Source organism: Pagrus major, chromosome 18 (genome assembly GCF_040436345.1).
Source record: "Pagrus major chromosome 18, Pma_NU_1.0".
Classification (NCBI taxonomy): Eukaryota; Metazoa; Chordata; class Actinopteri; order Spariformes; family Sparidae; genus Pagrus; species Pagrus major.
The window spans coordinates 5,405,001-5,429,088 of NC_133232.1; the positions used below are offsets into that span (position 1 = coordinate 5,405,001).

A 24,088-nucleotide genomic window follows, 5' to 3' on the forward strand; every position below is an offset into this window, starting at 1 on the left:
TCTCTACTTTATCTCATACATGAACTGATCTGCAGTCTGTCAGCAGACTGTGTTCATCACCAGGTGAGTTACCTGGATCTCTGGGATGACGAGTGAAGTGAGCGTCTTGCTGTTGACCGTCGTGTCTTTAGCCAACATGTAGATCCTCTCTGCCTCAGAGAAACACGAGATCTGCAACGCCACCGCACCTGAAGAGTACCGAGTAGTGAGTACATGTACGCAAGTACTGTGTTTAAGTACACATTTCAGGTTCTTGTACTTTGAGTATTTTCTTCTCGTGTCACTTTCATCTTCTGCTCCACGACATCAGAGGGATATACTGTACTTTTTACTCTATTACATTTATCTGACAGCTGTAGTTACTTTACAAATGAAGATTTTTACAAACAAAACACATGAAGAGTTCAGAAAACATGAAGATTGTGTTTGAAATAAGCAGCAGCCACCAACTGCTGTAACTGAAGGATAAGAAAGGAAAGCAGTAAAGATCATTCTGCTGCTCAAACTGTGTCTTGAATTATTAGATCATTGTTTCAGGTCAAACACCAGGCGCTGCTTCCTTCTTTTGAGATACGTGACGTAGGTTTCCTTAAAGACGTCGGTGTGATCAGCTTCAGGTGTGGGAGAAGCACATAGTTCGTCTTTATGATCTGAATGCGCATGTTTCATTGAACATTGGACAGTTTTAGAGCCGTAAAGATCTGTGGAGAAATCTGAACTTCAGATAGAAGATAAGGCTGAACTGTATGAACCCTGCAGTCACAACAACATCTCAGTGTAGAGAAAGAAAAAAGGAAAATGAAAAATGTTGTCCGAGCGGCTTCGGGACAGAAGAGACGACAGTTTGGATTTTAAATATTTCATCTCAGCACCAGACACATCAGCAACACATGACACCTGCCTCACCTTGACTGGTGTAGATGTGGCTGACGGTGACCAGGTGACCTGCAGAGAGAGGGAGGAGGGAGGAGGGGAGGTGAGTTAGTCCTGCTGTGAGACGACCTCAATAAGAAGACAGGAAGTGAAGCTCAGACGTTCAGTAAATCTACAGACAAACCAACCAAAGAGTTTTAGTTTCCTCCTCATTTATTAATTGAGGCAGAAAATGTGTTTTGTTTTGTAAAATCTTGGTCTTCATCACTGAAGCAGCGCTGAGGTGCAGAGAGTCTGAGGTGACGTCAGCTGTGACTCACTCTTGATGGTCAGATGTTCCTCGACCAGCTGGACGTACTCCTCTCTGGTCAGCAGGGGGGGCAGTCCTCCGATCAGCAGGCGGACCTGCACCACCCGGTTCCTGTTCTCCACGACGTAGAACCGAGTTTGGTTCATCTGACGCAGAGACACCTGGAGAACCAGCGTCTCAAAGATTAGAACAGATTCCTCTTTTGTCATTTCAGTAACAGAGTTTGAAGGTTGGACTCTGGTGCTGATACTGGTACTGAACCATCAGGGATAATAATGTTCCACCTCCACAGCAGAAAGCTTTGTCAAAGTCAACACCACGTTATATTTAACAGCGTAAACCTACCTTAAGTATAACAACGTAAAAACCAGCGACAAAAAGTTAAACTTCAGATAAACAATAACTTCAAGAAGGTTTAAAAATATACCCAGTAAAAATACCGAAGTTGGGTCAGTTTATGTTGTCAAGAAAACTTTAGATAAAATTAAACTTGTGTTTTCAGACGGTTGAGAAGTTGAGAGGAACTGTTCAGTGTTCACGTGGTGGAATAAAGACGGTTTCAGCATCTTTGTATAAGTCAGACGAGTCGTCGCCTGTGTTGTGCTGATCTCCTCCTACCTTCCTGATCTCCTGCAGCTTCTCCAGAATCTTCTCCTGAGGACTCAGCGTCTGTCTCTGGACTGCAGGACACACATGGAGATCAGATCAAATAAAAGATAAAATATATAGAAAATAAAAGGGAGAAAAGACAAAGAGCCTTCTGATCCTGAGTTCAGACTTAGCTTCATGCTAACGTCAGTGTTCACAGCTCATGAATTGGTTCTGACGTAGGGATCAGCTGTTACTGAATATTTACAGCCACTAACTGCAGCTGTAACTGTTGCGTAGCTAACTGACAAAGCTAATGTTAGCATGCCAATATCTGCTGTGTTTACAATAAAAGAGATGATACGGAGAACAGTCGACATGTCTGACCTGAAAATTGATAAATGATGTTTAATAATGTTTCAGTCTGAAAGAGTTTTCATTACATTTCCCCAAAACAAGAACAAAACAAGCATGTTATGCTGTAAAATGTGACTAAATGAATGAATAGCATCAGTTAGCTGTAGCATCATCAGATATTTCTTATCTTGTGACTGCAGTTGTCACTCTGTTATATTCCACTACAAATTCTCCGTCTTCACCTGCAGCTGTGGCAGCTTTGGTCACTTTTCTCTACAAGTCCTGACGGTGTTAGAAGCTGAGACATTAAAGTGTTTTAAAGGATGTCTCTGGTGTTTCTGTGTGTGCTCTATACCTGACGTCACGGCTCACCTTGCTTGCTGCTCATGCAGACCTCCAGCAGGCTGAAACTGGACGCGTCTTCCGCCTGAAACAACAAACAGTCGTCGTCAGGAGCTCCGACACAAACTCAAGACTCTGGTCTGTGACAACTTTCAACAGTTTGACTTGAAAATTAAAAATAAAATCTTGAAGATCTGAAATGAGGTCAGTTATTTTCACTGTTGATCATCCGTCAATTATTTTCTTTCTTCTTTCTAAAAGATCAAATTAAAAGCTGAAAGAAATATTTTCACATGTTGGAAAATATTTATTCTCTTTCTCGCTGAGAGTTCAATGTTCAGGCTGTTAGCTTAGCTTAGCATAAAGACTGGAAGCAGGTGGGAACAGCTAGCCTATCTTTGTCCAAATGTAACAAAATCCACCTCAGCAATAAGACAGGTGTAGCTTCACCTGTTTTTTGTACCTAAAGACTTCTTCTTGTTGACACTTTGGTTTCTTTACTGATTAAACTGAATGTCAGTCTGAGCTGATCCACCTGTGGAGGACAACTGTACCTGTCTGTCGAGCTGACTGAGGACCTCAGTGAGGACAGAAGCTGCCGTGCTGCTCTGAGAGACGGACACGGAGACGAAAGCTGCACCCGACCTGAAACACAGCAGGTGAGGACATTAACCTGGAGTGTTTACAGGTAGAGGGACGGCGGGTCATTGAGAGCTTTGACCTCCTGTCTCACCTGGGCCAGCCTGCGTACACCTTGATGACTTCAGCGTCACGTGGTTTGGCCCTCAGCAGCCAGGCGTCCCCTCCGTCCTTCAGGGAGCTCCTGTTGTCCGGACCGCCGTTACGGTTGAGGATGTCGTCGCTATGGAGACGCTGCAGGCCGCCAATCTCGTGCAGCTCGAAGTCCTGAGGTTCATCAGGGAGGTAGAAGGTCCTCAGTGCCACCTCCTGCAGACAACAGAGGTACTGCAGGGTTAGCCACGAGTTTATGAGTTATTAATGTTAAGAAATGAGACAAACAGGCATAAAAAACAATGTGGGAAAATAAACAAGGGTAAATAATACATACATTTAAAATGAATACATTAATAAATAGACTGAGAATGAAATCGGAAAGTAAACAAAGAAGGTGATTAATACAAAACAGACATTTATATTGAACTCACATTTTATACATTCATTAATAACTATGTTGATTTTTAATATTGTATTTGCTGCATTTAATGTCATGTTAACTCATTTATACTGTAGGTAGTAGTAGTAGTAGTAGTAATAATAATAATAGTAGTTGTAGTAGTAGTAATAGTAGTAGTTGTAGTAGTAGTAATAGTAGTAGTCAAATTCTACAGAACTCTAATGTCAACTATCATAGTTATGCAGATGACACACAGATATATCTTGCACTGTCTCCAGATGACTGCAGTCCAATAGAGTCATTATGTCACTGTTTAGAGCAAGTCAAAAATTGGATGAGCCAAAATTTCCTTCAGTTAAATCAAGAAAAAACTGAGATCATTGTTTTTGGAAATAAAGAGAAGAGGGTTGCTGTCAGTAAACATCTTGAGTCACTGTCTCTAGAAACTAAAGACCAAGTCCGAAACCTTGGCGTGCTGATAGACTCAGATCTGACCTTCAACAGCCATATCAAATCAGTCACCAAATCAGCCTTTTATCAACTTAAGAACATATCCAGAATTAAGGGTTTTATGTCCCAAACTGATCAGGAGAAGCTGATTCATGCTTTTATCTCCAGTAGACTAGACTACTGTAACGGTCTTCTGACTGGTCTCCCCCAAAAAAGCATCAAACACCTGCAGCTCATTCAGAACGCTGCAGCTCGAGTTTTAACCAGAACAAAGAGATCAGATCACATCACCCCGGTTCTTAAGACCTTACACTGGCTCCCAGTCAGCTACAGAATAGATTTTAAAGTTCTGCTACTGGTTTACAAATCACTGAATGGTTTAGGTCCAGAATACATGAATGACATGTTAGTAGAGTACAAACCCAGTAGAGCTCTGAGATCTACTGACTCAGGTCAGATAGTGGAGCTCAGAGTTCAGACCAGACATGGTGAAGCAGCATTTAGCTGCTATGCTGCACACAAGTGGAACAAACTACCAGCAGAACTGAGATCAGCCCCAACTGTAAGCACTTTTAAATCCAGGTTAAAAACATTTCTCTTTTCACGTGCTTATAGCTGAGAACTTAAAACTTTATCTATTTTCTTTTATTTTACTTTTATTTGCTCTTGCTTTTAACTCTGTTTTCAGTGTTTTGTTTGTTTTTATTTTGTCTTATGCTTCCTTTTTTATGTAAAGCACATTGAGTTGCCTTGGTATGAAATGCGCTATATAAATAAAGATGCCTTGCCTTGCCTTGCCTAGTAGTAGTAGTAGTAGTAGTAGTAGTAATAGTAGTAGTTGTAGTAGTAGTAGTAGTAGTAGGTGTAGTAGTAGCAGTAGTATTGTAGTAGTAGTAAAAACAGCAGTAGTAGTTTTAGAGAAGGGGGCGGAGCTCTCACCACCACTTCCTCATTCCTCGTGGCTCGAAGGATGGAGACCAATCGGAAGAAGCCGCGCTTGACGGCATCATCGCCGTCAAACACCTTAAGAAACTGTTTTCCTGTGGGACACACACACACACACACACACACACACACACACACACACACACACACACACACACACACACACACACACACACACACACACACACTTCCTTCAGTCTGAAATCTTTCTGTCCAGACTTCATGTGTTTGTTTCATCATCAGGTTGATCTGATCTCTGAGGGTTTGTTGGGCTCTCTGATGATGAAATCCTAAATAAAGTTCTGTGAGTGTGAACAAGTCGCGAAAAAAAAAACAGAGTTTGGTGGAGCTGACCTGACTCTGGAGCAGCCGGCTGAGCATCTTTAGACACAGCAGCAGACGGATCGACGTCATCTGAGTTATCTGATCAAACATGGAGGAAACAGTCAGTCAGACAAATGGAAATGTTAAAAGGAAGGATTGAGGAAATAAACACACTGAGTTTATGTTTCTAATTAGTTTTAAGACTGTTAAAAAACTCAAACACATGTATGTATCGTACGACCACTTTAAAGCTGAGGTGTCATGTGTGACAGTTTCCAGCCTGTTTGTCGTGTGTGTTGCATTTATTCTCATTATAACTGTTCTTTTTTTAACTTGAAAAAGACGTTTTTATTGCAGTGAGACTTTGTCCTGTTTGTGTAAATTAAATTTCTTATTCTTTTCTGTCTTTTTCCATCATTATTCAAAGGATTTTTATATTTGGATTGTTTAACCGAGTGTTCGAAGTCCAGTTAAAACCTTAAAACAATGTTTTTGAATCTCTTAAACACTTAAAAGTCACAGTTTTCTGCATTAATTGTTAAATTCATGTGCACACAGATTATTTCTGATTGTTCAACAGTTGATTTCACTTTTTTATCGTGAGTCGCTCTTTTGCTTCCATATAATGTCGCCTTTCAGATGAGTGGAAAGAAAACATCCAAATAAAAACATTTAGGTTTTTATTTTAGTTCAGATTTGTGTTCCGGACATTTTTGCAAATTAGTGCACATTTAATTAGATAGCCTCATTTGCATATTTAGACATAAATTATCAGAAAATGTGTAATAAAATATCATCTCCCCTCAGACGACCAATAAAACTTTCTTTTCCACCAGCTTTTGTTTAATTAACTTGTGTGAGGCGGTTTTTCTTCCATCGACTTTACATGTGACCCGACTGTTGTTTTATTTCTGTGCAGACTTCAGATATTAAACGTGATGTACGTTTTTTTGTTGCTTCACAAACACAGTTTTCATAACTTACATCAGGAAATTGTGAAAAAAAAAAAAATTTTGCTTTTGAGTGAAGCTGTCGGGAAACGAGCCGAGTGTTCACACGCAGTCTGAACAGAGGATGTGGTTTCTGTGTGTGTGTGTGTGTGTGTGTGTGTGTGTGTGTGTGTGTGTGTGTTTACCCAGCTCCTGGCTGCAGCTCTCTGTGATGCGGTAGCAGTGCATCTTGCTGAAGTTTCTGGAGTCGAGGCGGACGCAGGCCGGATGCAGCAGCATGCAGCGCAGACGTCCCAGAGTGCACTCTGGTGGCACGCTGAGGTAACACGCCGCGTGGCTCTGCAGAGACGATGGACGACACACAGAGGACAGAGCTGATCAGTGATCAATGAGTCAGAGGCTGGTCAGGGTGGCTAAGTACTTTTTACTTAACTAAATGTATTTGACGACCTTAGTTACTAGTTACTTTACAGATTACATTGCTGCATCAGAGCCAAAGTATCACATTTTGATTGTGATGATCAGCTGACTCACAGTATATAGTTTATACATACATGTTAATATATGGATCAGTTACTTTTACTCATACTTTTGATACTTAAGTACATTTAACATCAGATACTTTAAGACTTTTACTCGAGTATGACTGTTGAGTACTTTTTACAACACTGTCAGTTCAACATCAACACATCTGCAGATACGTGGTTTTCACTGGACAGGAAGGTAATCTGCAAAGTAACTAGTAACTAAAGCTGTCAGACAAATGTAGTGGAGTAAAAAGTACAATATTTACCTCTGACTTTTACTCGAGTACTCTTCATATGGGTGACTTTCATTTTATCAAAGTAATATTTAGACACCATATCTTTACTTTTACTCGAGTATGACTTGAGTACCATTTGCTTCTCACCATGATGCCGCACCACTCACACCTCATCCCCGCCAGGACCTCAGAGGAACCGCAGGACCGCCGACACACCTCGCACCTCGCCCCTGACGCCAGGTTACCCTCCCTCCAGTGGTGGTGAAATGTATCCTGCAGCCACAGAAAGTAGATCCTGAGTGACACTGACTGGTCACATTCACTGATACGAATCACATTACATTTATTTTCTTCACACCTCCATCTGAAGACACCTGATCAGTTCACAAACTGAATATTCAGGTCCAGTTTATTTATTTTTTTATGTCAGGACTCGACGCTGAAACGCTCCACGACAAATATACACAGGAGCACCAAATGTGGATCAATCCACCGCTCAAAATAGTCCCCTGATAGCTCCTCCTGTTTGTCTTCAGTAGGAACCAGCGAGCCACAGACAGGAAGTCAGACCGTATTGAGAGACGGACGAACACTGTGGAAGTATTAGCTGTGTCTCAATTCAGGGGCTGCATCTTTCGAAGGGCGCAGCCTTTGCGGAACTTCGAAAGCCGCGTCCACCGTCGTTAAATGGGACCGTCTAGCCTTCAGAGCATTTCCTGGTTGTGTCACCAGATGTCGCCATTTTCCTTCTTTCTTTCTTCTGTTTTGGACGTGCAAAGGATCTTGGGATATGGGAGGCAGCGAAGGATAGTAGCGGTGCGTCCTCCAAAAAGAGGGAAAAGAAGGCTGCATTTGGAGGAGCCTTCAAACTGGGACAGCCTTCGCACAGCGTTGTGACGTAATTGGCCTTCAAATGCGCCCTTGGAAGGATGCAGCCCCTGAATTGGGACAAAGCCATTGATCGGATGTGGCTGAGTGCTTCCTGTCAGCTCTGACTGGTTTCTCTCCAGTCCGACCCAGTCTGCTGCTGGTTTCCTGTGGGTCATTTTGATTTGAACTGGTCTCAGTCGGACCGGCACCGTCAGCTCGTTGTAATCAACAACTGTGACCGATCGATCGGCTCGGATCAATACGCAAACACTTCAGCTCACTCTCTCAGGAGATGTTTGATTAAAGAGTGTGTGACGGCTGCAGGTGTCAGCTGATCAGTCACACTGAACAAGTAACCATGGCGAGAGCAGCAGAGGTCAAAGGTCACAGCTGTGGGGAGCGAAGGTAAACAGTGTGAGGGGAGAGGCACAGGTGCAGCCAGGCGCTGTCGCGCAAACAGGAAGTTACAGTCTGTCAGCTGGTGGCGCTGCAGCAGTGACATCAGCTGATGGAGGAGATTTAAAGGAGCAGTTCACCCAAAAAAACCCAAAATGAAGCAACGCTCACCTGCTCCAGAGTGACATCCAGGTGAGTCCTGCGGCAGTCGGCACAGCTGAACGCAGCACAGTCAGCGTGGACGTGCAGCTCACACACTGAGACACACACACACACACAGGTCAAAGGTCAAAGGTCACAACAGGAAGTTTACAGTCTCCTTTATTTACTGCTTTTACATTTTAGATATTCCAACATTTAACTACAGATAAAACCTGACTGAATGTTTTCTCTATAGATCATATAAATCATTATTGATTGATTGTTTATTGATTGAGTTCTCTACTTGCACAACAACTTACAGCTGTAACTGTATTTCTGGTCCAGTCGATTTTTGTTTTTAATGTTTTTTTTCATTTTATCTCATTTTTTGAAACCCTATTTTTATTTTATCTTCATTGATATTTATTGATTTTTATGACTTGATGTCACTGTAAGGTGAGTTACCTGTGTGTTTAAAGTGCGGTACATAAACACAGCTCCCTCCTTTGTTTTGTTGTTACCGGCTTGTGTAGATTTGTTTATTTTGTGTTTTCTCTTTGAACACGTGTTCAAACTTGCAAACTTTATGCAAACTGTGAGGAAATTAAATGCAAATTGATGTTTATTTACACCAACCTGCTGCAGTTGTTTATATATATATTTATAACCCTCAGAGAGCAGCAGTGAAACCACAGACAGTCATCAGAGAAGTGGCTGCACAATCTTTGTGGTTTATCTTCGTTTTTAAATAAAGTTCATTTTAGCCACAAAACAAAACAACATGTTCTCTCTCAGCGTCGAACAACAGAGTTTTATTTGTTCAGAATCTGGAAGAAGAAACGCGACTTTGTTCTTTGTGCTGTTTAACTTTGTACAATTCATTTAAAAATTGTGCTTATTAATTAACTTGTTTCCTCACTTCTGTCTTTGGTTTGTAACCAAGAAATAACATTTATAACCACATCATTTTAATTAAAACAACTTTATGAGTAAAACATTTTTATATGAAATTTTTCTCTCACTGCCTCTAAACAACAACAACGACTAAGAAACTTCAAGTTCTCAGACAAAAAGGAAAATAAACTCCAGTTAACAATGTTCATGTTTCACATCAGCTGCTGATTGAACTGGTTTATTAACTGGTGATGAAACTGGTCTGACCTTCGCAGCGCAGCGCCGTGTTTCCCTCTGTTTGCTTCCTGCAGACGCAGCAGAAACGTTTCTTGTGACCCGCCGGGCCGAAGCAGTGAGCCACCGGAACCTGCAGGGGGCAGTGATGTTAACAAAACGTTAAAAACAAGACAAAACACGTTGAAAGATGTAAAGTATAAATAAAAACACGTGTGTTTGAGTATTTTTACACTGTTGTACTTTTACTGAGAGGATCTGAGCACTTTGTTCCGGCACTGACGGACCAGATCTTCTTATTTTTCATATTTTGAATAAAAACATCTAAAAGTCAATTAATGCATAAAAACACTTGATGCTTCTGTTCTCCAGACGACACTCAGAGCAGCAGATGGTCACAGATATTATTTTTTTAAATAACTTTATTGTTCGTCTGAACTCTCACAGAGGATTACTGTAGTTTGATGTGAATGCTGTGAGTAAAGCCTGAATATGACAGCAACATGAACCATTAGAGAAACAACACCATGACATGTTATGTAACAGCAGGACACGTTAACATCAAGCGGCGGGAGCCTCTGGACCCAGAGAGCCTGCAGCTGGTTCTCTCCAAAACATCAGAACATAAAGACGATGTGAAGGTTTCAAACTCATGAACACAACAACAACATAACGAGTCTGAGACTTGATTAGCCACTTATCCTAAAATATCAGTTGTGTAAAGAAAAGAGTTACTGATCATAAAATGTATAAATGAAAACCTTATTTTTTTAGCTTTTACAAGTTGGACACAGAGGACAGTGTTCAGACCGACATCAGCTGATTCAGTAACTTCTCGTCGAAAAATCTAATTATGATTAAAGAAAAGTGAATAACATGAAACCTTTTAGCTTGTGATCGTCTTGGAATAAAACATAGTGTGACTGTTTCACTGCTGCGAGAGATTTAGTGTCTGATAAACCTTCAACATCATCAACCTGAGGCTCACACTGGACTTCCCGTCTTAGATTTCATCGTCTCACCTGAAGCTTTGACTGTTTCCAGTTCTGTAACAATCAGCTGATGATCTTTGATAAAACAGGAAAAACAACTCTGACTACGATGGGAGTGTTCCTGCATTATTCCCAGGTGGTTAGCCCTCATGCTAACCTTCCAGTAACAACAAAAAAACTGATTTAATTTGCAATTTTTGTCAGATTAATCTTTAATTTCTCAATCCTATAAAGTCATGTATTTAGATTGTACTACTGTTAATATCAACATTAACTGTACTCTGATCTGTTTGTCTCACGTCCCTGATGAACAGGTGAGGAGGAAACAGCTCCACTCTGTCAGCAGCTGTCTGTGTTGATTGCTGGTGTATTGATCGGTGCAGCACTCAGTCAGGCTCAGTGATCGGTGCTGTTCTGATCAATAAACATCCTGCCGGTGTGTTGAGTTTCAGCGAGGCCGTCTGTTACTCACCCGGACTGAAGATGGAGTCATGCAGGAGCAAACCGAGCGCAGCGTCTTCAGACATTTCTCGTGACACATGAAGTTACACACTGAGGAGGAAGACAGAGAGGGAGAGACCAGTGAGCAAGGCATCAACACTGACAGGTTCAATTTCCCCACACACCAACAAACACTGCTGACCTCCAGCTGGCCCGGTTCTGTTGGTTTACAGATGTGCACAAAAATTCAAAAAGCAGAAGGATTCCACCTGAATGGTGCTTATCAGATGTCAACATCCACCTCAGTTTTACCCACAAAGCTTCTGCAATCTGCATGTTGTTCTGAATTACATCATCGTCACCTCCAGCTGAACATTACAACACATCACACCGACTGAAACCTACAACAGCAACTCACTGTGAGACGACCAGAAGCTCAAATAAACCACATACCTGCTGAATAGCAAAGAAAAAAATTAAATATCTACAACTTACAGTCTACAAAATGAACTTTCTCTATTACATCTTTATTAACAACTCACAGCAGAGGATTAAAATCAGAGGATTTCGATGTATAGATGGAGAAAACAGATTAAGACTAATGATGACAAATTACACCCTGACGTTAACAGAAACAATTCAACACATATTCTTGGATTTGACTCAAAGAGGTAAATTAGTTTTTCTGAAGTTAGCTTAGAGCTGTTGTCAGTTGTTGCTGTAGGCTAATATGTTGAAATGTATGTACATATCCAGCTAATGTGTTCTAGTTGAGTTGTAGATTGATGGAACGTTTCTACCTACAAAAGGTGTTTAATGGACACAACAACAGACAACACCCATACTGCTGAGTGATAATAAATTAACGATGTATCTAAAGTGATCCTCTGTTGTTGAATGTAATCACATCTTCACATGAGACATATAACTGAGAGCTGATGTGACATTAAATGATCTGAAGCTGAGACAGAGACGCTCACAGTTCAGTCATTTAAAGGAGGAACTGTTTTATCTCTTATCATCGCTGTTTTTTTAAAAAAAAAGAGTATCTTTATTCTCATCTGGACAAAAGGAGGAAACTGTGCAGAGTTCAGATAAACACTGGGCTCGAGGTAAACGTGCTGCAATATCATGTAACTGAGTTAAAGAACCACTTTGGATTAAAATGTGTTAAAACGTGTTGCTTTTGAGACGTTTGTCAGTTAAATTAAAGGTGTGGCTGCGTCTCCTGTTGAACTGACGCTCAGTTTGTGGTGTGTTTCTGTCTCTTCTGTCACACTGTGGTGAACCTCACATGTTCACTCCGGACAGTTTCACACACTGAGCTCATCAACAGCTCTACACAACACCATCGTCTACACAACACAACACCATCGTCTACACAACACCATCGTCTGCACAACACAACAAAATCGTCTACACAACACATCAGCTGGTTTTTCCTGTCCAACAAACTGTGAATACGTCTCACAAAAGGATGCTGATTAACACCAGTGACTCAGCAGAGACTGAGCTGCCTGCATGAACACTTACAGTCAGAACTTCATTTACAAAACGACCCGTTTAACAGACGCTGATGTCAGTTTGTTAAGTGTGAATGTTTCCTGGTTTCTTTGCTCTGTGACAGTAAGCTGAAGACAAACAGGACATGTGAGGACGAAACACTGATCGACATTTTTCACCATTTGACATTTTATAGTCCAAACAGCTAATCAATGAATGGAGGAAACAATCGACAGATTAATCGTCAATGGAAACAAATGTTAGCTGCATAGTTTAAACTGTCATTTTGAAATGTGACCCTGTGATGATGCAAAATATCGGTTAGACCAAACTGGTTGAAGCTTCTTCAGTTTGATGATTTTAGTGATTTTGTCTGTTTTTACATCAGTTTAAATTGAATATTTGACTGTTTTGGACTCTTGATGAAAACAAGACATCTGTAAACGTCACCTTTGTCTCTTGGAAATTGGGACGGACAATTTTACATCTTTGTAAACATTTCTGGAGCTTCACAGTGAAACAGAGTTGCAAAACAAGCAAAAAGAAGCTATTTAGACCGTCGTGCAGCCACTTCTGATGGGGTGCATGCTAACACTGTTAGCTCAGCAGCTCCAGTGAAGACTTCATCTTAATAAAGGTGTAAATATGGTCTCCTCAGATCAGGTTGTGATCTCTTCTCTCCTGCAGACTGTGATCACAGCAGACGAGCTGTATGGAGACATCTGATGTTTTAAAACAAGTCTCCAGCTACTTCAGTTGTTTAGCAGAATGCTGCAACTCTGTTTTACTGTGAAGCTCCAGAAATGTTTGGTGGACTACGAGACTTCACCTGACTTTATATCATCAGGAGGAGGAGATGAAGACTGGACTTTAGTTTTGGATGAACTGCTCCTTTACAGTAATTTATGAGGCAAAAAAGTGAAGTAAGATTTGCTGCTTTTGTCTGTTTTTACGTGACTTTAAGTTTAATATCTTGCTGTTTTGGACTGTTGGTGTAAAATCAGCACAGAACTTCCTCTGAGAGGTCCGACCACTGATGTTCTGACTGCTCCTGGTTCAGACTCATTGTCAGTGACGTCACATGTTGATCTCAGGAAACAATATTATTAATACGGATTGAAATGTTGGACTCAATCTAATAAAGTGTAATGATCGTGTGTGTGTGTTCAGCTTCTGTAAACATAAATGAGTTGATTAAAAAAGAGATTTAGTGTTTTATGATGAAGCACTTTGATGACATCACAGGTTCGTGTCGGCTTAAAGAAGAAAACGTTACGTAATCTGCTCGTTTGTTGTTCAGCTGCAGCTTTTAATGCATCTGCAGCTGTCAGTGATGATGATGATGATGATGATGATGATGATGATGATGATGATGATGATGGTCATGTCTCTGCTCACACAAACAAACACACCGCCTGTTGCCATGCCAACCAGAGGAAGTAAATCACGACTTGACTGCAGCTCCAATTGCGCAACAGACACTTTACACACCAGTGTGTTACTGGGCAGAGTGGAGTGAGTGTGTGTGTGTGTTTGTGTGTGTGCGTGTGCGTGTGCGTGTGGTCTTGGATCTGCTCTTCAGTTCGCCTGTTGAATTCATGATTAAGTCATCGCTTAGTGAGAAGGAAGTGAAAGGAAAGGGGAAAGGAAAAGAAAAGAAAGGAAAAGAAAGGAAAGGAAACAGAAGGAAAGGAAAGGAAGGTAGGGAGATACAAAGAAAGAATGAATGGAAAAGGCAGATGAGGAAAAGAAGGATATGAAGAGGAAATAAAATGGGATGCAAAGAGTAGGAAAGGAAAGGAAAGAGGAGGAATAGTAGCCTCAGAAAAGAGAAGGAAAGGAGACAAAAGGGAAAAGGAAATGAAATGAGAGTGAAAAGGAAGAATGGAAAGAAAGAAGAAGAGAAAAAAGGAAATGGGGGTAAAAGGTAGAAGGAAAGGAAAGGAAAGACAGAAAATTGATGGAAAGGAAGGGAAATGTAAAGGGAATGACAAAGGAAACAAGGGAAGGGAACAACAAGGTAAGAGTAGGAAAGGAAGGTAGGAAGGTACAAAAAGAATGAAAAGTAAGATTAGGAAGGGAAGAACTAGAAAAGGGGGAAGGAGAGGAAAGGGGAGGGAAACATACAGGAAAGGAAGGAAAGAAGGAAGGAGACAAAATGAAGAGAGGATGAAATAAAGAAATGAAACCGAAGATAAAGAGCTAAAACAAAGACAGCAGGTGATGTGTTGGATGTCGGTCCTGTCTGTTGGCTGCAGGACTCAGACTGATTCTGGTCCACTGAACCAGAACAAACAGAAGTTTACAGAGTCCTCCACAGTCCAAAGACCTGCTCCAGGTGTAGATCCCCTCTGTACATCATGAAGGAGGGAGGAGACACCGAACACACCTGGCTCAGGGGCACCTGCAACTCCACAGCCAGGGTTGTTGGTTCAGTTCCCGCTGGGAGAACCAGCAGCTCACAAGCACTTAACTCGAGCAGGAGCTCCAGTTTTTACAATAAATGATTGATGATCGATAATAAATAATACACGTGCTGCACTGTGTCTTACCTTCACACAGGAAGCCCACCAGCCCCCAGATGAAGTCGCTGCAGCTGTGGCAGAAGGTGGGTTTGGTCAGGGTCACTTTCCTGATGCAGTGGCCCGGTGCGGAGCCCTGGTACTTGGGCCGGAGACCAGGGGACTGCTGCGCCCTCTTCTTCACCGTCAGGGGGCTCGATGTCCGGCCGTCCGCAGCGTCGGGGTCCGCCGGTCTGGCCCGGCCGGAGTCGGCCATGTCCTCCAACCCGACCACACACACACACACACACACACTCACCGACAGAACACGGTACGACTGGGTTCACTTCTGATGCAGAAAAGCCCGGATCTCTAGTAAAGATTCCCACTGAAGAGACATCCCACCGGGCCGGACTCAGCGGCTCAGCCCGGCGAACAGGCGCCGTGCTCGGCGTGAGTGCTGGAGCTCCCCCCGCTTCAGAAGCTAATCACCAGGTCCAGAAATACCGAGTCGGCTGCCAGGTCACGAGTTTGTGATCCAAATGAGATTAGTTTTCTGGTAAATGTGACGTCGTTAACCCCCGGTGGAGAGTCATCCCACCGGCCGGACCCAGCGGTGCCACCCAGCGGTGCTGCCCGGCAGAGAGCGCGCTGGGCCGGCGTGCCTGCTGAAGCTTCCCGCCTCACAAGCTAAAAATCAAACTCCTAAAATATTGATGCATCCGCCTTCCTCTAACACAGAGTCGGTGTCCCGGCGAGGCAGCTCGGTATTCAAGCCTCTCGACGTCGTCCTCCTCACGGTGGAGAGATCGTCCACCACGCCGAGATCAGAGCTCCTCCGCCGGAGACAGCGGTGCCACCCAGCGGCGCCGCGCGGAGGACAGGGCGCTGCGCTCGGCGTGTTTCCGGAGCTCCCCGCTCGGGAAGCTCGATGAATAAAAGATGAAATATTGACCCGGTGAAAGCTGGATGCTGAGTGTGTCCGCGGCAATCTGAAGTCAAACCGATCAATGATGATATTTTCAGTCAAAAGCTTCAGTAACGATGCGGCTCGTCTGTCCGTACCGAGCAGCTCCACACCCGGCAGAAACACTCCGCAGACCGGGGGGGGGGGACGTTTATCTCCGCGGGGCTGCTGGAGCTCAACGTTATTCAACAAGTGTGAAGTGAGCCGGAGGGGAAGCTCTCATTTTGGGTTTCTTCTTCCTCCTCAGAGGCTGATTCTTCTTCCGCGTCAGAGTCTCCAACACTGATTTACTCCTCCTCCTCCTTCTCCTCCTCCCTCCCCTTCATCCCCTCTCCTCGTCTCCTTCCTCCCTCCCTTCCTTCCTTCCCTCCTCCCTCCTCATCACTGAGCTGACTCTTATTAAATGAATGAATGATTCATGTTCTTCTGTCTCATCAGCTTCCTCCTTTTGTTTCCTTCCTTCCTCGTTTTGTTTACTCAACTCCTTCCTCAGTGTTTGTTGTTGTGATGAACTTTATTTAGACTTTACATGATTAAAGGAGCATCTTGTAGTTTTGCAGAAGAAATTCAAACTCTGAATTTTAATATTTACAATATTAATGAGCTAATAATACAAAGTGTTTCCATCAGTGAATAAACCAGCTGTTCTCAGAGGAAAATAAGGTCCCACAACACTGTTTGAAGCTAGAAAGGTGGCAGGGTCCGCCACATATAAACACAGTAAAGCTCCTTTAAGGTCAGTTTGTTTCAGTCTGTGAAGATCTTTCTCTTCTCATGAACATTTCTACATTAAAACTACAGACTGCTCCTTTAAAGCTAATTGGTTTACGGCCTCATTAGTTCACCAACAAATAAGCTAAGTTTACTAGTTACAGTTTAGCCTAAACCTAGCTGGCTAACAGGCTTAGCTTAAGGCTACTGTCTTTAGTTTAGTCTGCTAAGCTAATTTGCTCACTAGCTAAACTGCACTTGCGAATAGTTTATTAGGCTAGCTAGCTAACAGGTTTGCTTTGCTAAGGTTTACTTAATAGTTAATCCACAAGCTAAAGTTTGATAGCTGAAGATAACAAGCTAATAGGCTAAGTTACCAGGCATTATTTGTTCGCTATTAGTTTACTAGCTAGCGTATTGGCTAACATGTTTAGCAAATGAGTTTCAAAAGTAGGCGAAGAGGTCGAGCAGGAGAATTATTAAAATGTTGAAATTAAAATATTCTTTGTTTCAGTCACTGAAGATCTTTATCTGTTCATTTACATTTCTTCACCAAAACTACACAATGCTCCTTTAAGTTATTGTTATTTAATTTAAAAACAAAAACAAAACGTAATTTTCTTACATGTTATAATGTCACACGTGAACCTGAGTTTAACATGTGCATCTTAATAGTCACCTGATTAAAGACGTGTTTTTAGCTTCACAAGACGTCAAACATGAAAAGTTAATTAACGTGTGATTTGATTTACTCACATTTAAAACAAAGTTTAAAAGTTGTTGCTTTGAGTAATTTAATACATGTGTCTTTGTGTGTGTGTTTTGTTCACAAGAACGAGGGAAGAAAACACAAACTGTAAAAACATTTAAAATTAATAAATAAACAGCATTTTGACATTTAATTTGTGTTTTTAGAAAAACAAATATTATAATATAAAAAATATTTTTAAGAAATTTATGTTTTGAATGTTTTTTAAGACCATTTCAGCCTCTTAATGTCTCTGTTGTCATCATTATATTGTTAAATATATATTTAACTTTTACCATCTTCCATCACAGAAAACATACAACATAGAAAATAGACATAACTATAAAAAATTCAACAATGCCTGAGGTACATTTACAGTTTTAATTTGTGTTGATTCTGGCGCCCCCTGTGGACAAAAGATGACGATCGTTTCAGTGCCATAGCACCAAACAGAGCAGCTTCATCCTCAGCTCATCCTCACTGCAACATACACAATAGTTTTAATTTTGTTATGGATCCAACCTGCATCAGTCGATATCAGATATCAACTCCTCGAAGTACGCTTAATAAAAGTTTCCAATAAAACTGAATCTTAAATAATGTTTAAATGGGGTCGAGATTGTTTTTTCATCAATGAATTTTGTATGTTTTTTCCTCAAACCCACACAATGTGCTCTTTTTTTGGTCTTTTAATTATTTTTTTGACCCACACACAAATATTATAATTGTCAGTTTGAGTCCAGTTCAGGGTAATAAGTAACTTTACCCTCCTTGTGATATACACAAATCAATAAACTGCTCTTAAATCATTGAGATTTAAAAGGTTCAACATGTCTGATGGGATCAGGATCCATGTTTTGTATGTAACTCTAAGTCTCCAGAAGCCCCTGAGATCCCAAACTGATCTGAACAGACGTTTTTTACACACACAGCTAACACTATTAGCTCAGCATGCTAACTCTGTTAGCTCAGCAGCTCGAGTGAAGACTTCATCTTAATAAAGGTGTAAATATGGTCTCCTCAGATCAGGTTGTGATCTCTTCTCTTCTGCAGACTGTGATCACAGCAGACGAGCTGTATGGAGACATCTGATGTATCGACAAAAAAGACGCTCCTCACATGTGCAGAACTTGCCTTAGAAATATCATTTTTTAAAGTTTTCTTCAGTATCACAGTAATCCAGTGATGGCTGTCTGTACATCCATGAGTACACTGCAAACAGGAAATGCTAACAGCTAATTCGGCAAAGTTTTAATGTAGTTTTGGGGTATTTTTATTTATTTATTTTTTGGTTGTTTTTCCGTTTTAAATCAAGTCTCCTGCTACTTCAGTTGTTAAGCAGAATGCTGCAACTCTGTTTTACTGTGAAGCTCCAGAAATGTTTTGTGGAATACGAGACTTCACCTGACTTTATATCAGCATGGAGGGAGGAGATGATGACTCTATGAATCTGCTCAGAAATCCTCAAAAAAGACGATCCTTACATGTGCAGAACTTGCCTTAGAAACATCATGTTTTTAGGTTTTCTTCAGTATTAAAGTAATCCAGTGATAGTTGTCTGTACATCCATGAGTACACTGCAAACAGGAAGTGCTGACAGCTAATTTGGCAAAGTTTTAATGGAGTTGTGGAGTTTTCTTCTTACTTTTTTTGGTTGTTTTAACGTTTTAAAACAAGATGAAATGCTCTAAAATCAAACTTCTGTGAACACATCAGACTCCGTGTTACAAATCTGAGGTTATTATTCTCACACATCTCAAATATTCTTACTACTTCACATGTTTCAGTCGGTATATTTTCCACATCCATCCTCTTTGTTTACACTCAGTGCAGCTTTTTATCTCTACTCATTATTGTTTTCATTTCTTTTTTTAAATGATTCTTGTTTTTCTGTAGTTCTTTAAAATACCAGGGGACTGTTTCAGGAAGCAAGTTTAACAAACTCTGAGTCAAAACCTGAACTCTAGGTTGACCAACTCTGAGCTGTCAAACTCAGAGTTTTCGGTTTCAGAACAGGTGTTAACAATTAGTTCAATCAACTCTGAGTCAAGGTTACCCTGAGTGTTGCTCGTGCATGAGGATATAAAAAGCCCTCATCAGTGGAACGCAGATAACATGATCCACCATGGCAACAGGTGAAAAAAGCCTCGATCCTCCTACTTCTCCCCAGTGGAGTTGGAAATATTAATGACTGCATATGCAGAAAATGAGCATATTTTCAAAAGAAAAAGCAATACTGGGGCAGCAGCAAAATAGCGAGAGCTTGTGTGGCAGAAAATTGCTGACCGAGTCAAGGCGTGAGTATAAATTGGAGAAAAAAAAGAAATGTTTCGTCTTGAGTGTTCCACTCATTCAACATTTATATTCTATATGTGTGTTTGAGCGCACAGGTGCAACCCAACAGGCACAAAACGGACTGCAACGGGCAGCAACTAAAGATGAAATATAAAAATATAGTCCAAACAGGTAAGGTATAATTTAATTACAAGCAATTGTGGTGTTGTTATAGCCTGCCCTCATTAAACAGCATTCAACATGTGATAGCGATATTTAAGTAATTAGGGAAATCCCCTAAACAAAGAAAAAGCCAAATCTTCAGCCATCCCATCACGGCCAGTATTTAATATTATCTATATGAAAGCCACACCTAAATGCCTGTTATACATGCATGTCTCCAAATTTGTGTTTTCTGGATATGTTCAAATTTGACCTCCAGTATAGCCAACAGAAAAAAGGCTGAGGCCCGCAAAACACCAGGCCCTGCAACTCCACCACCACCACTCACAGAGGCTGAAGAGATGCCCTCAGTCAGAACAGTGGGCGACCTATTGCTGAGGGCATCTCTGGGGGGAGCTCATCAGAGCCAGCCACGCCCCAGGACACAAGGGCCTACATAAGAGGTAAGTTATTCAAATGAATGGCATATTTACATTCATGCTTTTTCTACTGTTAGCTCAGTAATGGCCATCCATTCATCATAGACACAACTTGGCACACTGATTGTTCTTGTAGCAGTAGGCTACAGTTCTGTTATTGGCTGCTGTTGCTCTCAGATATCAATCTATTTCAAGGTGACTCAGAGTCTGAAAAATTGTGATGGGACCTGCACACTATTGTAAAAAAAAGAAAAGAAAAAAAAGAAATGTACATTAGGTGGGGCACTTTTCTGGGTAATCATCAACTGACTAATCTTCTTCTACCAGTTACTGATGGTGTAATCTGTCTCGTGGAGCCTTCTGCTATAAGAGACCTCCATGATGTTGTAAGTACTCTTAATATTCCACAGAGTTGTCATGATGGTTAGAATATAACACAATAATTTCTTTTTATTACAGGAGGATGATGAAGACACCCTATCTGCCGCCACAGAGAGGGAAGTTGCAGAAAGGCCTGTTGTGGTTCACACCTCTTTAAAATAACTTTGGTTTCAGTTAATGATAGTGTTGTTCCACAATGCAACTTGCAGCTTCTTTCTCTCTAACAGAGCAATGCTGGAAATGACAATGAGGAAGAGGGTCCATCAACCTCCACAGCACAGCTTACCTCAGTAAGATGTTGTTCAGCATTGACCCACAACTTACTATAACACTAAGTAGACATGGCACTGTGAAATTCAACGTCATTTGTGTTCCTATAGCTCCCTGTGAAACTGTACAAGGTGTACTTGCAGACACAAATCAATAAGTCAAATCTGGAAATGGATCACATAAGGCTGCAGATCAAAAAGACACAAATGGAAATACAACTGCTGGATCATCAGTTAAGGGCGGGTGACGTGCCCACAGGTGGATGATTTTCAATTGTTTCAACAACAAAAGATTAACTGTACAACATTTGTACTTCCAGGAAATAAAGAAGACCTCATAAAATAAGAGGCATATTGTCTTTCTTTGACACTGGGGAGGTGATGGGTCAGTTAGAAATGGTTGAAGCACATCATGTCTCTAACAGCTCTTCCATCTCGTGCATCAGCACGGGGGTTAGGATTATTGTCTGGATCATCAGACCGCTGATAATGATAAAACATCCAATCAGGGTCTGATAATGCTCTCCCGACGGAGATTTCTGCGGAGTATTTGCGCTTCGACATTAACTGGCTCCTCGAGAAACGGACACGCCATGTCTGCCACTGCCTTCAGTCTGCAGGCTTCAACTTAAGAGCAGGGGAAACTCAGGGTTACGCTGAACTGGCTTTGTTAAACCGAAAAACCAGAGTTTCCCTCATCTCAGGGTTGACTAAGTCAGGGTTTTCACTAAACCTGCTTTCTGAAACGGGCCCCAGGTCAGGTCCTGAAAACTTGTCAACAATCCTGTTTGTGATGCTGGTGTGTGTTTGTGTACCAGCTGTTTGTGACCACTAGGTGTCAGTGTGAGGCAGTTAAACTGATTCAGATGACAGTCTGCAGCCTGGACAAACTGCTGTTGTGCCTCTGAGCAAGGCATTATGAAGCTTCACTGTAGGAGAAGCAGTTTTAATGTTTGAACCACAAACGTTGTTCATGATGTAACGGATTACAGTTAACACTTTTATAAATCAACTTAATGTATTCTTTATTTGAGATTAATTGAAAATAATAATCTTAATATTCTTATTTAGTTCCTTCAGTTGACTCATGTGTGACAGTGAAATACTTCATTTTATTGACCACATCATCCTGTCAGATTAATTAATTTGACCCATCTCGTCTCTTTTAAATTTATTTTATAAATATCACATTTTTTAATTCTTACTGTTGTTGTGTTTCCTGAATCATTTACAGCAGTGATTGTAAAAGTTTAGTGACTCTTCTTCACAGGTTGCACATCTCCATCAGTCCAGTTGTTCAACCAAAGACTGATTTTTATACCTCTAAAATAAAAAAACAAACATATTTTGTCCCTTAAAGAGTTTGTTGGCATGTAAAGTTAAATGCAACAGATTTGTGAAGCTGTTTAGTTTTTTTCTTTTGGATATCGTCACTGTGGGGCAGATTAATTCTTTAAAAATAAAATATCAGGTTCCATTTTCATCTTCAAATCGTCTGGTTTGCATTTTTATTTGTCCCCAAAAAATAGTAAATGAAATGTAAATAAAATGACTGAGGTGAAATGTTTTGCTTATTTCATCTGAATATCGTCCACTGTAGAGCAGGTGACGTTGACTAAAATGAAATATCAAACGGCTTTCTCCCTTTACAAGTACGTGAAAAAGAAAATGCAAATTCTAATTATTTAAAATTTTTACTTAAAGTCACACATATGTAGAAATTTCTGCTCCTTTTTTTATTTTCAAGTTCACATTAATCATTTTATGTCGCCTTTCCAGACAGACAGACAATGATTTTTATTCTACTTTCTACATTCACAGGGTCCAAAAATCTCCTTGCCAGCCAATCAGACGCTCTCTTTACTCAGTTAATATTCTCTAACTCGACTTTGATATAAACTAATCTAATTTTCTGATGTGTCATCCTGACCACCAGGCAGCGCTGCAGACTGTGACTCAACACAGCTGGATTCTCTGCACAACTGCCAAAAATGAATTAAATCCTGACCTTTAAAGCTGTCAGCTGATCCAAACACAGTCATGACTGAAGTCACACCAAACACAAACTGTGCAGCAGAGACGGACGGTGGCTGCGGCCACACAGGCTTTAAATCAATCTCATTTAGGAGATGAAGGTGTGGAAAGTCTTCAGCTTCTAATTCCTTTATTAGTATATAATCGTTTATACAACATTAAACAGAGCAGGAGAGGAGAAACACAGGTGACAGGATGGAAATAAAATCAATAAATTAAATTTAAAAACAGCTGACAGCCTCCAGAGTGAACGCTTCATTCATCAACTGAAAATCAGAAAAACACCAGTGAGACGCTGAGATGAGACGATCAGCTGGTTTATTTCTTCTCCTGTGATTTTATTCTCTGAGCATCATCAGACTGACAGTTAACAGACGCACTCATGTGTCTGATGTGTCTGATGTCCATTTATTTACATATTAATACTGATCCTGTGTCAGTCTGACCAGCAGCAGCTACATATCTTATACAAAGAGGCATGACGGCTATAAGCTAACACAGTTCACACCTGTAGTGGCGTTAACTGGCCTCCGTACTGACCCCTGGTCTGTAAGAGTGGGTTGACCCCTACACAGGTACCTGATCACCTGACACCAATTTACCAAAAACCTCATTAGTCACAATTTATCTACAAACCTCCAAACAGTTAAATATCAGTTTGTATTTTGCTAATGTTAGCATGTCCCGCTAACTAGCATACCATCAACATTAGTAACCTAGCATTGCATCCAAGGGCAAGAGTTAGCATACCATAATTAATTAATCATAATAATTATCTGGGAACATCCAGACTGATCTGGATGATGCTATATTTGAGTTTAAGCTAACATTAGCAGCTCTGTCCGAACACTTAAACATAAATGTGTAAAAAAAAAACTCAAACTGACACCAAAAACACACTAACAAAAGTTGCAAGGAATTAATTAGTGTTAATTAGCAGTGTTTGGCTGATGTTAGCATATCCAGAAGTTGGACTTGTTAAAGATGAGTAAAATATCAATTCATAGCTCAGAAAGTTAGGTCGCTGAATCACTGGCTGCTAAAGAGTGGGAACAAGGACGTAATGGGCGGGAACTCGCCGCTTACGTCACAA

At 41.0% G+C, this 24,088-nt stretch overlaps 1 protein-coding gene across 1 annotated transcript in view; it reads right to left on the reverse strand.

Annotated features, from left to right (window-relative positions):
• LOC141013795 (diacylglycerol kinase theta) overlaps positions 1-16,201 on the reverse strand; it is a 19,884-nt gene extending 3,683 nt beyond the window's left edge. The window contains exons 1-15 of the mRNA XM_073487657.1: positions 15,061-16,201; positions 11,037-11,116; positions 9,606-9,705; positions 8,475-8,560; positions 7,185-7,310; positions 6,460-6,613; positions 5,355-5,423; positions 4,995-5,095; positions 3,204-3,418; positions 3,025-3,115; positions 2,501-2,555; positions 1,802-1,863; positions 1,194-1,344; positions 907-945; positions 73-188 (exon numbers count right to left, since the gene is read on the reverse strand). Coding sequence (XP_073343758.1) covers positions 73-188; positions 907-945; positions 1,194-1,344; positions 1,802-1,863; positions 2,501-2,555; positions 3,025-3,115; positions 3,204-3,418; positions 4,995-5,095; positions 5,355-5,423; positions 6,460-6,613; positions 7,185-7,310; positions 8,475-8,560; positions 9,606-9,705; positions 11,037-11,116; positions 15,061-15,286 — 1,671 coding nt within the window. The 5' untranslated portion in view covers positions 15,287-16,201. The remainder of the gene's footprint in view (positions 1-72; positions 189-906; positions 946-1,193; positions 1,345-1,801; positions 1,864-2,500; positions 2,556-3,024; positions 3,116-3,203; positions 3,419-4,994; positions 5,096-5,354; positions 5,424-6,459; positions 6,614-7,184; positions 7,311-8,474; positions 8,561-9,605; positions 9,706-11,036; positions 11,117-15,060) is intronic.
• Positions 16,202-24,088: the final 7,887 nt, after the last annotated feature.